General features: G+C 40.0%; 1 protein-coding gene across 3 annotated transcripts; it reads right to left on the bottom strand.

The window, feature by feature from the left end:
- Positions 1-622: 622 nt before the first annotated feature.
- klhl24a (kelch-like family member 24a) lies at positions 623-16,766 on the bottom strand. 3 transcript variants are annotated; one of them, XM_068340633.1, is made up of 8 exons: positions 16,076-16,766; positions 14,407-14,506; positions 13,393-14,237; positions 11,691-11,875; positions 9,059-9,177; positions 4,998-5,186; positions 4,196-4,384; positions 623-4,108 (listed from the first exon to the last, which is right to left on the bottom strand). In XM_068340633.1, the coding sequence occupies exons 2-8, from the start codon at positions 14,479-14,481 to the stop codon at positions 3,908-3,910; spliced, it is 1,803 nt and encodes a 600-aa protein (XP_068196734.1). In that variant the 5' UTR covers positions 14,482-14,506; positions 16,076-16,766; the 3' UTR covers positions 623-3,907. The 3 variants fall into 3 exon arrangements, with proteins under 3 accessions (XP_068196734.1, XP_068196732.1, XP_068196733.1); XM_068340631.1 differs by having other exon boundaries at positions 14,407-14,503; XM_068340632.1 differs by lacking the exon at positions 16,076-16,766 and adding an exon at positions 15,787-15,974 and having other exon boundaries at positions 14,407-14,508.
- Positions 16,767-17,350: the final 584 nt, after the last annotated feature.

The following is a 17,350-nucleotide window of genomic DNA, read 5'->3' as shown; positions in this document are numbered from 1 at the left end:
TACCTGTAGAACTGCTTTTCCAACCAGAACAGTAGCTATTATAAACCATACATCTATTTTACATACGAATGCTTGACAGCAAAGGCAGACCTCAACCAGAAATATCACATGATGAAGGAAGTTTCTGACGAGCCTGACAGTGGTCTGGTTTTCTGGTATAGTACTATTGTACTGTATTGTATATCAGCATGTCAATTCAGCAAAAACTTGTGCAAAAGTTATTATCTTATTATTACAACAAGTTGGTGAATTGTTAATTTTGAAAAGGTGTGTGTGTACTCATTGTTTTACGCTCTTCCGCCAATTTGCAAGATATTTATATAAAAGTGCCTTTTTTGACAAGACATATTTTTACTTAGTACGACTTGTGTATTTCTTTTCTGTTTGTGGAGTAGGAATTTTTAAGAATTTGATTAGTTTGAAACGTGTAGTCCTAGCTTGAATGGTGTGTTTTCTTGTTTAACTCAATGCCTTTCGAAAACGTAAATACTATTTATGTAATAATAGATTACATCACTACATGCAACAGATTGCAGAAAGACCATTAAGACCTAACATTTTATCATTATTCTTGTCATTGGCTTTCATACCTTTTTTTCTGAGACAGGAAAGAAACATAAAGGGTAGAGAAAGAAAAACTTTATTGATATTTCTCTTACACAAGACAGTCATTACAATCTAAGGTAGGCTAAAGTAGTTTCATAAAACCAAAGCTTTCTCACAGACAAAGAGGAGAATATGGTACTAAAATATAAATCACACAGTAAAAAATTATATCAAAATAAGAAGATTTAATTACCCAATCACACTTTTAATAAGGCACAAGGGACATCATTAAAGTTCTTGACCCCATCAAACATGTAAGCACACTTTATCCACGGACTGCTTTCAACAAATTCATCTTTGAGATTGAATCACACCCACTATGGCTTTTTTTTTTTTCCTTTTTAGCTTCAGAAAATCAGCCTTTAACGCTTGACTCTTCAAAATTTAATTTGAGACATGCCATCTGGATTAAGATACGACAGCAAAAACCAGTCCTACAAATCACCACAACAAACAAAACTATCGTATCAGAGTAAATAACGTATGAAAGCCTCTATGTAGCTAATAATAAAATCAATATAACAAAACATTTTGAGTAAACACTCAGTGAAATCATTGACACACATCTCTCTCGTTATGTACTGTATGACATTCCTGCCGTCTTCCCGTCTCTCAGCCGCCTTTTGCTGGCCTCCTGAGTTATGTAGGTTACTTCTGTATGTAAAGGAGTGTGATTGACCCTCCGGACGTTTTTCTCTCAGCCCAGTGTTACTGCTGATGCTAATTTGCACATCTTTTGAATGAAATACCTAGATGTCATTTTTTGTTAACAGTCACTGTTGGACAGTAAGAACCACGGGAACTTTAGCTTGAATCACCAGCTTATCATGCTAATATGAAAAGCATGAACTCTATTACTCAGTCCCATTCTCATCTTGTGGCACTTCTTGTTGACATTTGAAATAAGTGGACTGCTCACACTCTGGTGTTACCGATAGAACCACTCATCCAAACTACTTCACGTCTAACAGCAGCAGAGCAGAGATCGATTTGAAGGAAAAACAGTTAAAAAATGGAGTGCAGTAACTTTGGAGAGACGGGTCGGGGATGCTGTACTTGGTTCAATCCCCAGCATCTGCAGCCCTATAGGGGCACAAGACAGAGTCAACTGCAGGCTGGTCCCAAACACTGACAATAACAATACATCACTGCTTTGCAGCTGGATGTAAGGAAGGTTCACCTAAAATGGATAAATGATGACACGATGTGGTGACCCCTAACGGAACAAGAAGAACGGAACTTTTTAGTGGCTTTGGAGAGAAGGTTATAACTTAAACTTGGACTGATCAATTTTTGAAGGGAGTCTTGTTTTGGATGCTTTTTCTGCTGCAATAGTGTTAATCTTTTTTTGCACTCTTTAACTCTTTATGTCACAACATTAAATTTGCTTTTTTTCTCTGAACCATTTAGCCCGTTTCTTTTTTTAGCTTATGAATTTAGTAAAATTGAATTAATCAAAATGTCAGCAAATTTGGCACTGAAGTAGATCGGACAAATGGTTTACAAGATGTTTGTCAGCCTTCAGACCAACTGTCGTTGCTTATAGTCAGATATCAACGCTATAGTCGGGACACCCCGAGAGGCCTTTTGCCACATGAAAGCAAAGCATATTTACTGATACAGTAAAAAAAAAAAAAAAAATTCTACATTTAACTATATTCTGTCAAAGTGCACGAATGAGGCTCTCAGTTACAAAAAATAAAAAAAAAACAATCTCAACAGGCAACCATGATAGAAACATTTAAATACATTTAAAACATATCAAAGTTATATTCACAGCAATGGCTCTTTGGACATCTATAGTAATAATATGGTGACTTTTACTGACCATGAGCCAAATCATCCACAACTCCCATCATTCAGAATTTTTAATGAGGTGTAGCACTGCTACACCTGACTGTACACACACACACACACACACACACACACACACACACACAAACACACACATCAAGTTGTCTATGGAGTTACATCATGTATGTAAGTTCACAGGTGAGAGGCGTCGTCAGTTCAACGGATGTTTGTGGTAGTGCAACTCTTACACTAGAACTCGTTGATTCGTCTCCTTGGCTTCAACGTGTCGACTGGACCAAGTCACGCACACACACACACACATATATCTACATGCATTAACACACCGAAACATGCGCATCATTTCGAGCCGTCTTTGAGTTTGATCCACAAAGGCTTCTCACATCTACAAAACTACCTACAAACCCAGCACAGCAAAAACACTGATACAATAAAAGATGCTTATAGTAAGAGACATTCAGTTATAAAAAAGAAAAAGAAGTACAACTTTAAATACAAACATTGAAGGTCATTAAATTAATAATAATAATAATAAAATAATAATAATAATGAAGCAAAATAAAACTTGAAAGGGAAGCGCACACAGGAAGTAGAACTCTGTGGTATGTGGAAGGAGGAGAAAAAAAACAAATAAAGATTAAATAAAGATTAATGGTGAACTAATATTAGAAATAAAAAACTTTATCGATCCACTCTGGGACAATAAGCTAAAGCAACCTCTACGTATGCCGAAATATTCTGTGGAAAAGCAGCTGATTGACTGAAAACCACATTTTTATCAGGTTATTTTTAGTAGAAAAAGAAGGAGTACAAAATTTATTTTTATAAAAACCAGAGGGAAGTACTTTTCCACTATGCTGCTGTGTGGGTGGAACTTAAGAATCAGTTATAAAAATAAGTTACAGTAATTGCGCTGACAGATCATTCACATTTCAGTTCATCCACTGAGGCACTGGTTCTCGGGTTATTTTGCAGTCAAAAAAACACAGTGATGGAAGGTTCACTCTCGAAATGATTATCAGCATACTTAAGAATCATTAATTCTTAATTTTATCAGGAGTTTTAGAAAATTTTTAACACTAAATTAGACTGAACTCAAATTGTCAAAGCAAAAAATGACTGTTGTTTATTCAACAAATAGTCATTCAAAATTATCGTTACCAGCATTACTATTAAGTGCGGTTCTGTGTGAGTCACCACTCCATAACTTGTGTTGTTGATACTGCTGGGCACATTTGTTAAATTCAGTAAAATAGAGGTCATCAGCATTATAAATCACCGGACAGTCCCACAAATGGCTTTAAGAGACAACAGCAGAACAATCAGAGCGTGACAACGACTGCTACATGATGCTGTGGGAATATAAATTAGCTCAGTGGTATAGTGAATTATTAAACTATTACAAATGTGAATGATTACATTTGTGCAATAAGAGCTTGAGTTCATGGGTTTTCCTGTGTGTGTGTGTGTGTGTTCTCTTTGTTTATGGTCACTGCCTGTGGTACTTGTCGTTGTAGCGATGGATAGTGACGCAGCCGTGGTAGGAGATTGGTCGAGGCATGGCTGCCACCCCCGTGATGATCCCCGTGGAGGGGTCGTAACACAGGATGGTGTCCGTCGCTTCACCGGTTTCCCCTCTGCCACCCAGGATGAAGACCTTCCCATTGCACACCGACATCCCACAGCTCTCCTGGAAAGAGATGGGAATTAACATTCGCAGCTTAGCGGGATACTGACTCCCCGTTTATTTGTTTTAAAGGAGCATTTCGCCCATTACCTGTTTGTTAAAGGTGTGCACCACGTGTATCCAGTAGTCTTGTGTGGGGTCATAGCAGAATATGGACTTGGTGAGACCCCCGCACACATATATCAGGTTGTTGAGGGACACTGCTGTGATGCATCGCTTAGCAATGGGGATGTTTGCCCGTAGCAACCAAGAATCCGTCTCTGGATCGTAGCACTGAACCTGTGACATGCAGTAACAGTCAGTTAATATGTGCTCTAGGGTGGAAAAACACGAACAGGAAACGCTGAAATGAAAGTTTTATTGATTAGTGACTTACACTTGACTTCATGAGACTTTTTTGAGAATCATTCTGTCAACGCCCCCACCCCCTCACCGCTCAAATTTAAAAAAAAAAACATAAATTCCGTCCAAGCAGGGTAATCTCTGACCACACTTGAACATGAACAACACAAGTATTGACTTTAACAGACAAGCAGCTTTTGGATCAATGTGAACAACCCTGATAGCAGACTCCTGGAGAGAAGAGGAGCCAGCATGACTCTGCCCTCTGGGTCGTGTGAAGGTTCGGTTAGAGAAACACAGATTGTTGTGGTAACTTTTATCACACTGATTCTCTATGTGTGGATGAATTCTGACATACAGTAAATACACACATTTCAGCTATCCAACGGAGGAAGGGAACAAGAATGGGAAATGACCGGCTTTGTGTTTCCTATATCATTACTTTACATCAGCAACTTGTGACAGAACACACTAAACAACTCAATTTCCATTCCTATGTGCTGAAACACGTGAACAGGGGGTGGGACGGGGTTAAACATCTGTTTCTTACCTTGTCTGAGCAGGTGTCATCATCGGGTCCTCCTCCTATGACGAAGAGCTTTCCAGCACAGCTGGCCATGGCTGGAGAGCTGACAGCCTCCTTCAGGGGAGCCACGTCTGTCCAGCGGTTGGAGAAGGAGTCGTAACACTCCACGCTGCTCAGGCGGCTCTGCCCGTCGTAACCACCTACAGCGTAGACCTGAGAGAGACACGGATAATAGTTTCTACGTCAGCGCTGAGAGACCCAATCCATCAGAATTAGGAGAAAGATGACATATTCTGCACAAACACGTGCATCTTTGCTGGAAACAATACGTTTTTGTTCCCCTTGAACAGCATTTCTTAAAAAAATCGGTAAAAATTAAATATTTAGCCGCAAAATCTCTTTATAAACGGAGTTGTCACATGGTGTGATTTTGATCAGTTTAGTACCGCTATAATCAGAAAGTGACATCAGCTGGTAGTTTGTGGCAGGACAATGATAAAATCTGAGCTGCTAACAAAAACAAATCTCGCAAGATGCAAAGTATAACAAGCAGAAGGATTGTGTTTAGGTAAAATATGAACATTTTGTGGTTAAAACATCCTCCTAGAGTGAAAATGAGTGGCAAAATCACAACATAATTAGGAATAAGAAAAACATATTTATCATCAATAACTTCCTCTAAAAGGAGGTCACATGTCAGGAATAGACATTGAACTGGAGGAGCTGGTTAGGAACAGGATGTACTTATCAGGCCGATCTTATCTAACAGAAAACCTCTCGACAACTCCCGTCACTGCTCTAAATCTGAAAAATTAACAAAGACTACGAGACAGAGAAAAAGAGAGAGCGATGAAGGGGGGTGGGGAGTGGGGAAAGGAGAGATGCCAATGGAGCAGGTGGATATTTGCATTCAATACCTGACATAATTGAAAGCAAAACTCTCATTTTTAACAGAATTATAGTAGATAAAAAAAGGAAACCTTTTGGGAAATCTCTGCTGATCCCAAAGAAAGTCTGTTTGTGTTTTTAGTGATCAACGCCAATCCACAGAACTGAACACAGCTGTCACATTAACGCACAACACAGCCTATAAAACTGTGGGCATGTGAACCACCTGAGCTCTGTTTGTTGTCCTTCTCTGTGTTCCATGGTTAATAATTAGCTTTTAACAATTGTTGTTTGCCACAAATGATGTGAGGGAACATGGGAGAAGTGTGCTTCAGAGAGATAAAAATAACCACGTATTAAGTGAACATGTTATATCAACATAAAGGAATTTCTTTTTGGCAAGACAAGCTAAGCTAATTTTATCACATAGATCCCTTTTCTGCAGGGATACACTGAGCTTTTTGGGGGGGATTTTTACATCCAAGTGCAATATCTAACTTTTCTGTGAACACGTCTTCCATATTTTCCATAAAAACATGGACACTAAAGCTAAAACTGACAGTTGTAGGGGTGGAAGTGGGGATCTCTCTTTTCCCTCACTTGATGAATATCTCCACATGTTTTGTACACACAGTGGAAGTTTTATCAATACCATCACATTCCCCGTTCCCTTGATGATGGCGACACACACTCTTCTACCAACATGAAGTATGTTGCCATCATATAAACACTTGGTCAAACATGATTCGTGGCTCCCTGTGGACACAGTCGCCAACCACCGTACAAACGCATTCTCAGATTGTTTTATGAGCATGTCCAAGACTTACAACAGATGAATGATTAATTGTTCCTCAGTATGCAGGAGTGAGACGCAGTGACCGACAGGGAAACAAAGACAGTCTGAACCACCTCAGTGGAAAACAATGGGAGAATAGAGGAGAAAATGAGAGCGAGCGAGAGCGAGAGAGAGCAAGAGAGAGCGAGAATGAGAGAGAGAGAGATGATGGACAAAAACATCCAACAGACTGCCACAACAGGGAACAGATAACAACTGGTGACCTATTTATGCTTATACTCTGTGGAAAAAAGGGGTTGATCCAACTGGACACCACAGAATGCAGGACATTTGTACTTCTATTCTTGTTTTCATATTAAATTTCAATATAAATGGAAAAATCCTAACAAACAGATAACCAGCAGTAAGAGAAGGATTCAGAGTTCTGTAGAGAGTAACTTATAGCGTTTCATGAAAGTCCCCTCATGCCTGCATCAGGTTACATCTGTCCAGTCTGCAGTGTCAGCATCGTGTCTTGAGGTGTGTCAATGCACTTTTTATTTACAATCTCCAGTTACATTGAACTACTGGACTATTCCAACCAGTGTGGAACTGATCCACACGTGTTATTAAATCATTACCAGCAGTGTCCAGATCTTGTTCTACCAGTCTGCACATGTCTTCTTTATTCGGATGAAAAACCTTATGACATTATTCCATGAAAATTCTCTCTAAGATCCAAAAGCTGAGGTAGTGTAATGTGATTAACAAAAGTTTACTCACTCCTCCTCTGGTGAGGACCAGGTTCATGAGTTCAGGCTTCACAAGGAACATGTGCTTAGCACAACTACACAGCTACAGTAACAAATAAATATATAATAGAACTATAGTAGGACAATAAAGAGGGTATATATGCAAATTCAGGAATATTTGATTCAACTGAATATGCAAAGTTTGAACCAGAGCAGGTGAGAGTCAGCATGAACAAGCCGACACTATATTGTATGTTACACATACACACCTGTGTGTGTGTGTGTGTGTGTGTATATATGAAGTATATGTACTGTATATATGCTGGTTCACAACACACACACATTTCTATTTAGAGCTTCAGTGTTTCACGTCAAATGGGAAGTAACTCATGAGAAGAAAAAAAATGAGTCAGGAGATCCTAAAAAGTCAGATACTGTGGGGTTTTTGACAAAATATTTCACTGTAATAAGAAGCAAGCAACTGCAGATGAGTTCATTCACCTCCCAAGAGTCCCAACGAAAGATTAAAACAAAAGAAAAAAAAAACAAAAAACCCCATGCCTTTATAGATTTATGGAGCACATGAACTTCTGTGATTTATAGGAACAGAAAAGTACAGCAAGGAATGTGATTTTTCCAGGAAAAGTTCAAATGTACAACAGTTATTGCTAAAAATGATAAGTCTTGTACTATACAGTGAAAAATGCGATACATTATGCCTACGCATGCAAGTCTTTGTTCAGGCTCCTAACCCTAACCCGAGAGCCTTGTAAGGCTAGTGCGATTAAGCAGAGGCAAACGAAACGTGATATGTACAAATGGATTAAGCTGATCCTTAACTTGGAAGTGTGAGAATCTGGAATGTATCCATCCATCTCCCACTGCCCTAAAAATAGGAAATCCATCAAGCCTTGTAGTTGAGGCTGTAAAGTAATAACTCCAGAGGAGAAGCAACGACTGAGAATTAAAGACCCTGAAGCCATTAACTCAACTTAAACCTTCAAACTTTATCACAGGGTGTTTCCAGACACCAATAGTCAACTTGTCAGTAAAGGAGATTCCTTTGTGCAGATGTGATGACTAATGAAGAATCCCTCAGATCTACAACTGAAAACACAGCGTCATCCAGCAATGATTAAACAAAACCTGTGTTTCAGGCCTACAGGTAACATAGAGCGGTGGAACAAAACGTGTGACAGCCGATGACGTACTGCAAAAGCTCTGATGAGAATTCAGAGAACATCAAAGGCGGTTAATGCACAAAATGTTCCCAAAGTGTAAATGTACACCCCCTTCTACCTTATCTCTGGTAAGATAATAAAGCCAGTAACCATGCCACATGGATTTTTAAGTGGTGTGTTAGAAACCGTGGCACAGGAACAATGAAACACAGGTAGCCTCTGTGACATGCATCTCTTTAGGGGTGGTAGGATGGCAGTGGTGGCTCTGAGATCCCTGAAGGGTTCTGTAATGTTTATCTCTTCAGGAAATGCTTGATTTAACTTGTTTGTTGCTATTTTGGCTTCACACTTCATTAAGTCGGTTGTTTAGTGCCATCCTATCCATTGATGTATCTGATACAGAACTACAAATGACTTCCATCATCAGATGCCTCCATGAGGAGCTGGCCACACACCCTGAAGAGGATTCATCCAGTGGTTTCCTCTTACCTTGCCCAGCAGGACGCCCATCTTGTGCCTCCAGCGGCCTTTGTTCAGAGAGGCCACTCGGATCCACAGGTTGAGCTGGGAGTTGTACATCCAAACGTCCCTGCTGTTGATACGGCCACCTAAAAATAACACGGGACAAACGTGTCACATATAGGCCAAACGTCAACATGGTTGTTTGTGGGGGTTTTTTGTTTCCACGATGGAAAAAGCAAAAAAGACCATCAAGATTATCAGTTTTCATTTTATTATTAAGTATGCCTTCATTTTTTGAATGATTTTTAAGATGAACACATCCAGTTACTGAGTGATTTCAGTACGACTGGGCACCTCATATGTTCTCTCAGGGCAGACAAACACAGAAGGAAGTGGTGAAGGAGAATAATAACCATCCAGGTTACAGTGAGACCCAAACACATTTTTAAATAAGTCTGAACATGTGTCCTAAATCTCTTGGTGACAATAACCCCCTCCCAACATGCAACACAAACACCTGTCACAAGACTCTTCACAGGAAAATGCGCTAGCTTTTCAAAACAAAATGGGGAGGGCAAAAAAAGATCCAACGAAAGACAGGTTGGCCAATCAAACACACGAGATAGAGGACAAATGTACAACATCCTAATAAATTACAGTACATGGATTTTGCAATAGCTTTACTATTATTAGACTTTAAAGCAAATGATTGCTGGTTATCCATCAACATTATCTTGGTGCATGTGTATCTCAGAAACGACAAACACTCACATAAACAGAGACGTCTGCGACAATCTGTGTTATTTCACGCCACAACTTCAATTAATCACATCTTGGTGATATCAGTTAATACAACCCTGACTGACAATTAAACAGCATGCCTCCCAAATCAGAGTTTTCTAATTAACAGCGGTTAAAGCAGAAATAGACTAAACAAGTTCTCAATATTGTATTTTATCCTTTTCACAAAAAAAATCATCCCCTTGAAAGGTAATCAAATTAAATGCATCTCAGGCAATATAGATCTAACTCTTTTCTTTTATCTTAGTGGTAATTTAATTTCAGCCGTTTTAAATTGCTTCTTGGCACACAGACAAAAGAAGACAAGGGGTGGAAGTTAGTCACAGTACGTGAATGCGTGATGATCTACTGGATTGTGTAAGAGACAGACAGTCTGCGGCCCTTAAGGGTTCTGTTTTTAATGATTAGCATAGAGGAAACATGTTGGTGGAGCTTCACCACTTCAAAGAACGCTTTAAACCTTAACTGTAGATAAAAGAGCGACTGATTTCTGCATGGAATCATCTGAAAATTGGCCGGGTCCCATCAGCTCAGATGGGGACACTTTATTTCATGTTGTTATGTACAGTACAGCCATACATTATATATCTTGTCAGATCCAGTTGCGACAGAATTCGTAATGACTGTAGTCTGAAACATTCCTAAATGCAAAACATTCAGGTGTTAAACCAGCATGGTTGCTTTGGATTTGAGGCAGATCTCAATCCACAACGGGTGTGAAAAAAGTCAGCAGTGGTCAAAGTCCATATTTCTGTAAAGAAAGGTTTTGTATATTTAGTTGAGCAATGCCCTGCTTAAAGCCACAGCTATCTGCAGCTGCGCTTCGGTATTTGAAGAAGATCCCAGTTTGAAGAAAGGAGCAGACGGACAAGCGGAATGGAAGAATGTGTGGGAATGTAATCAAGACCAAAATAAACACAAGTACATGGGATTAAACCTGTCAACGCATATAGGGCAACAAAGAAAAACAATGAGGCAATGAGGATTGCGATATGCTGTAAAGGGAGGGGGTATTGTTTATGTGTGTGTACGAATCAGGGGAGGGAGGGGTGACTTTTCCAGGCTGCACGTGAGGTTGGACTGATAGTAAACACATGAGAGCTTTGCTGTAGGGAGAACATTTTTCCTATAGCTTTTCACATACATGCAAATTGAATCGCCCTATCTTGATGGCTGTTTTTTTGCCATTTCTTGCTCATATGAAGCATGTCTGAGCTTGAGCAGCACTGGCAGGCACATTTAAACTCAATGCATACCCCTAGAAACAACTTCACAAGATGTGAGATAACCTTGATGTTGTCAAAACTCAGTTAATAGAAATGATTTCATATTAAGTTTATTGTTTCATCAGAGGCCCAACCTCATTTCCCGGGGGGGTAACTGGAAAAGCTGCAATTTAGTTCAATTTCAAACAACACAAGTTTATCCTAGAATCAAAAAGGGACATCAGATCGTTGCATCAGGGAGATCCCAAGAAACTGTTGAAACGATGCAAAAACGGTGGTGACCCAGATTATTGGCCACAGGAAATGAGAGGGACTGAGCTCACCAATGAGGGCTCTTACTGCACTGAGCAGAGAGTGCATCCAGATGTTACTCATTTTTTCCTTCAGCTCAAGCACAGGCTAAGGCTGTAAAAAAACAACACGAGGCGAACATCCACCGCAGGCTTTCCTGCCACTCTTGAGTTGGGGATTTACATGCCAAGATATGCACAGGCAGACACTAACCGTGCCTCTTAAGTGTATTCTTGCAATTTGTTTTTAGTTTTTGGGTATGACAATTTTACAGTCATTTAAAAATTATAAAACTAATTTTTTTAAAAAACAAACAAACAAAAGGATTGATATTGACTTACCAGACACCAGAATGTCATTGCGAAGGGCACAGACAGCATATTCTGATTTGGTAAACTCTGGCAGTTTAGCCAATGATTTCCACTCTCCTGTGACTGGATCATAGCATTCAGTGTAGGGCAGATTGAAGCCCCCAATTCTCTCGCAGCCCCCGACTACCACGATCACCTCAGTGTAACCGGTGGATCTGTGAAGACAAGAGAACAGGCAGAGGGAGCAACGCGGTTATTTTAGAGACTTATCGGAAAGAACAACAGCAACAGAAAAGAATAACATGCTAAAATTATAAGTCAGCTGTGTATAGTTGTAGACAGATCTTATGAAGAAGTGTTAGGACACTAAAACACATCAACACTGGGAGGGGTTTCTAATTACAGAAGGCCACATAGGTGCCAGGGAGGGAACAAAGTGGTGGTTTCCGCGGGAATACCACTACTTATCTTCAAGGCAAAGTGCAGTTTACAGCAAAGGTATCAATCTACGGTGAAGCAATAACACACTCCTGGACAGACTAGTTGGCTGTTCAACACATGCCATGGATATGAAAACATTTCCTCTAGGGAAGCAAATTTATGACAGCTTTGTTTCATAGTTGTGATGTTCAAAATAATAATACCAAAGAAACACCACTAGTGGTTTTTCTGTGAAAGAATTCCAATGTATTTTGATCCTACAGTCAATTCAGATGTGGCACAAAACATGTTTCTTTCTACTTGTCCCACAATTCTTGGTCTGTTTAGTCTGTGAGTGTAAGTAGAACACGGGTCGGAGAGCAGAGCGGTTTTGCAGGCTTGGATACATTCAAGAAACAATCTAGGCCCCCAGGAGTGATTTGGCTCTATGCGTGCGAGCCTGTGTGTGTGTGCATATACGTGTATGTGTGTGTCTGATTTTCAAAGACAAACTAAGGCCTACTGTAGAGTCAGAAAGGGGAAAGCAAGGCGTCTGTTGTGAGCAGAAGTTGATTCAGCCCTCTAGGCAAACGACGGCAACAAGTACGGGAACTAACCGTCTGATTGGATAAGTGATATGAACGCATCTGCCTGGATACTGGTAAACTATACCTACAGCACCCATCACACCGCCTGAATAACCGACAGTTGCTTGCTTAGCAATTTAACCCTTGCAAACATATCTGACAAAACAAAAGCAGGTGCAGTATTGTTTGTTAGACGGCAGGCTGCCATATGGTCTCAGGAACCAATCCTTACTTTCCATCAAACATGACATACACCTAAAAAAATCCACTTTTCAAACACTTCAAAAAAAGAGACCGTTATGCTCTAAAAAGGCACAACCAGAACAGGTGGGGACTCTCAGAATTAAATCAGCAAGGTGAGTTAAACTGCTGGTACAAGTCTGTTTGTTGGCCTGAGCTGTTAACTTCAACTACTGTATTTCAAAATAGAGTTACAACACAGTTCTCAGTCAACCACGTATTAGTCTGATCAGTATAATAACACTCCTAGTCTCTATGTTACTCACACCTTGACACACAAAGACTAAAACAATGTTAGGAGGGAGCACCAGACTTGTGTGTAGGTGGTAACCCCTCACTATTCAGTGTGGGTTAAGAGATAAGATATCTGCTTCAGTAGGTATTTCAATCTAACGAGAACCCACCTACATCAAACTAACTCTTTCATTTAGTCATCTAGGTTTAACTTATCTTCTTCTCAACAAGAAAGTCAATATTTTTCTTACCTGCGTGGACGAGTTCTGGGTGACATCATTTCATTTCCGAGTACATGGTAGCGTCTGGCCTCGTGGAGAAGTTGGTAACACTCCGGGGCGTTCTGGATGAGCTGGTCTCCCTCCACTGTCTGGACAAAGTAGTTGGGATGCAGAAGGGGCAGGCGCACATGGTGGAGAAGGGCCTTCAGCAAAGGCCTCCTGTGCTCCACGTTGTTGTACACCCATCGCATCACCGCCTCAAACACCACTTCCTCCTTACCAATGGCTAACTCATCACTTCCAATGTACTCCTCGAGCTCTTCTGTGTGGAGGTCGAGGAACTCCTCGTGCTGAGCCACCTCAGAGAAGTTAGCCAAGGCGTAGATGCGGGAGCGATTGGCTAGCTGTTTAAGGGAATGGGCGTCTGCAAACCGCTGGATACCCAGGCAGTTGCATGGGTCCAGTTGATCCTCGAGGAATTTTGCGCAGGCATCACGCAGCGTGCCGATCTGGAATAGACTGGAGGTTTCAAAGAGGAACTGGACATTCTCTGTGGTGATCTTGGCACGGCCGGTGTAAACGTAGGTGAGGAAGGAGTCCATCGCCTCAGCTTGGATGCCGTTGATCTCAACCAGCATCTCGCGACTCTCGCGGTGATCGTTACAGAACATGGCTCTGAAGTAGGAAGAGCAGGCAGAGAGCACCGCGCGATGGCAGGGGAACTCGCATCCCTGGACACTGATCACAACGTCAGTAAAGAGGCGGGAGTCACGGAACTCGTTGAAGACCTGCAGGATTCCCTCAGAGTGGGACGCGCCAGAACAAAAATCCAAGACCTCATGGCTGACCAAAGTTTTGGAGTCAACCTCAAACACCTTTGGAGAAAAACAACATATACATATATACAGTACATATATATACACACACACACATATTTTATATAAATATATATATATATATACACTGTATATAGTGAGACAAAAGCTACAAGTCAAGAAACCAGACAAGAAAAAAACAAAGCAGTGTCTGTTTGATTGACAGCACCTTGCGTTTGACAGCAGGTGAGCCTCTGATCCCAGAATCCTCCCTGTTCATCCTTCTGCCCAGAATCAACACCATGGCTGCGACCTTCAACGAATGGCTTCTCTAACGTCAAGGATGGAGAGTAAGAGACATGATACTGTTAAATTTTCCTCCATGGTATCATCATACATCCTATTACATGTGGAAAGGAATAGAGTAGAAAGAGGGTAGAGTAGGACTTTGTTCATCCCTTCAGGAGGTTCCATCAGGGAAATTAATTAAGAATAGCCAACAAAAAGCCAACAAAAATTAAGAATAGCCAAGAAAAAGATGATCAATTCATCAAAAAGCAACATAATATGTTTACTCAAGGACAAAATGAGAACATTTACTACAGCCAAACAGGACATGTGGAGAGACAATATGCAACCCTAACTAACCATTTTCTACAGCCCATAGGGTGGTGCTAAAATATCTTAAATTACAGAATAGGGAAAACAGTATTGGAAATTGAATCTGAGTTACACGTGTAGCTGTGTGATCCTACAGATCATCCCTGCTGTGCAACAGTTGTGCCCTGCAGGGCAATGAAATACACGAGGTGGAAGATGACAAAGAGACAGGCGGGAGAAGGAGGTTGAGCAACGGCTGGAGCACCAAACTACACGTCAGTCAGGTTTGTTTTGAAACGGCGTGGGGGCAGGGATCCAGCCAGACATCAGGAACATTGGATCAACAAGTGTAAAAAAAAAAGAAAAAAAAAGAAAAAAAAAGAAAAAGGAGTGCAACTGATCAACTGGGAAGATTCTATGTTTTAGTCAAATCTGGAATCATAACTTTCTCTTTAAAAAAATTGCTCAGAGCAAACAACCAAAATTCTACATGGAGTAAAAACATACTGACATACTGTATATATTATTCACAAGAATAAAAAACTATGTGTGTGTGTGTGTGTGTGTGTGTGTGTGTGCGTGTGTGTTGGGTAACCATTATCCAAGTTCTTCAAGCTATTTAATCATGGGATCAGCGTCATTATCTGGTCGTCATGCTCTGTTAAAGTTTACAACGAGACTAGTTATCACACAGACTGACTAGTTATCACACAGACTGAGGTCATCCATCTGTGGTTATGTTTAAACTTAGCTGCATGTTAAACCTGTTCACACGTGCACCTCCGAGAAGTCACAGACTAGAAGACAGGTTTGTCCGGAGGTGTATGACGCACTTTTGATCGACTTAATGACAAATGTCAGCTCAGGATTAACAATAACAACAAAACAATAACAAACAATAAATTCAAATTAATAGAGGCGCGTGACAATACTATACTATTATGATTTAAACGTCATTATGTATTATTAATTATATATATCTAAAAAAAACAAACAAACAAGTTCTTACTTCTGTGTCACATTTCTTTTTCTTTTCTTTACTTCACGCATGAAGGTAACTCTGGTAAGAAGACGTTGCTCATTGGTCAGCTGGCTTAACAGACGGAGTGCAGCGCGCGTCGGTTCGGCAGACAAAAGAGAATGCCTCGTGACGACCGTTAAAGGCAGCTCGTGCCCCTGAAATGTAGCGCGTGCGGCACTTGAAATATAAATTCAAGCGAGACAAAAAACTCTTAACTAACTAACAACCCATGCTGACGAACAATAGCCGCTATCATAGTGAGATAAATGTCGATTACCTTACGTAGAGGTTTCCGGATGACGCTTCCTCTTTAGCGTTAAGTGAAGAAAAGCCAAAACTAACAAAAGAGTAAAATGAAAATTTTATTTGTATCGTTGAAGTAAAAAAAAAAAAAAAAGATGACAAGTACTCAGTTTTTAGGAAAACATAATCTATTGAATTGTTAAAGGGAAACAACGCGAAGTATTCTATCAGGACATCTTGATTTCCAGGTGATGACAAAAACAAAGGGCTCTCACTAGCTAACAGTAAACACAGAATCCATTTATAACTCCGTCAGGCGGAAAAAAAAAATAATCCAGCCCTCAGCACCCACGCTGGTGGTACTCCCGATGCATCATGGGAAACTGTGTTCAATTGAGCATTTTGTCTCATACTTCGTCAATAGGAAACTACATTTCCCATGAGCCAGTGGATCTCCACGTGGACGTCCTTTGTTTGCAAACAAACCAAACTTCGGTGAAGAAAATGTTCTTTCAACAGAGACGGCGATTGGCTAAAAAGCTAAAACGAGAAACCAGTTTTATGGAATGATTTTATGAGGATGATTGTGAAGACCGCATTCAAATCGAAATTAGTAACGAGAAATGTTTCTAAACACTCTTCACATCCGTGCAACTCATCAACCTCACACAAATTAACGACATTAGATAAACCGGCATGCGTACGTGACAAGAAATATACACATTACGAATATGAATAAATGTAAACATCGATAAATAGTGCGATTCGCATTTTTTTTTTTCAGGTGAGGGTGAAGGAGGAGCTCAGATGGAACAACGGATGTCACAATTTCCTCTCCCTGCTGCAAAACATTTCCAAGAGCCACTGACCCAGCTACCTGGAAAGATCTAGTGTGTTATCGATGAAACGGCGTGCCGTGTTCTTAAACCACGTGTGAAGGCAAGGCCAATAACAGGTAAGTATGTAACACAAGGAACATTGTTTTGATCTCCAGGTACTGTAATGCAAATCCATCACAAATGAAAACTAGTTAGCTGATAAAGTGGTCAGGAAACATTACAACATAGTACGACATGACCTAATGACAAGTTTGTTTATATATATATATATATATATATATATATATATATATATATATATATATATATATATATATATATATATATATATATATATATATATATATATATATATATATAATGATTTCTGATATGGATAGAGTATTCTTAATATTTTTTATAAAGTAATGGTCTTATATTTCCTCAAAACAAAGTTGATAAATTAATGTCATTCTTTCATGCTATTATCA

The sequence above is a fragment of the Antennarius striatus genome, chromosome 18 (assembly GCF_040054535.1).
Source record: "Antennarius striatus isolate MH-2024 chromosome 18, ASM4005453v1, whole genome shotgun sequence".
Lineage (NCBI taxonomy): Eukaryota > Metazoa > Chordata > Actinopteri > Lophiiformes > Antennariidae > Antennarius > Antennarius striatus.
The sequence above is the reverse complement of the archived record's forward strand: the minus strand, read 5'-3'. Positions and strand labels throughout refer to the sequence as shown.

Bases quoted from the DNA above. Each gene is read 5' to 3' on its own strand.
- klhl24a (XM_068340633.1), bottom strand. From the start codon at position 14,481: ATGGTGTTGATTCTGGGCAGAAGGATGAACAGGGAGGATTCTGGGATC. The intron at 14,238-14,406 runs GTGCTGTCAATC...TTTTCTCCAAAG, and splicing joins CACCTGCTGTCAAACGCAAG to GTGTTTGAGGTTGACTCCAA. The intron at 4,109-4,195 runs GTAATGGGCGAA...ATCTCTTTCCAG, and splicing joins TGCACACCTTTAACAAACAG to GAGAGCTGTGGGATGTCGGT.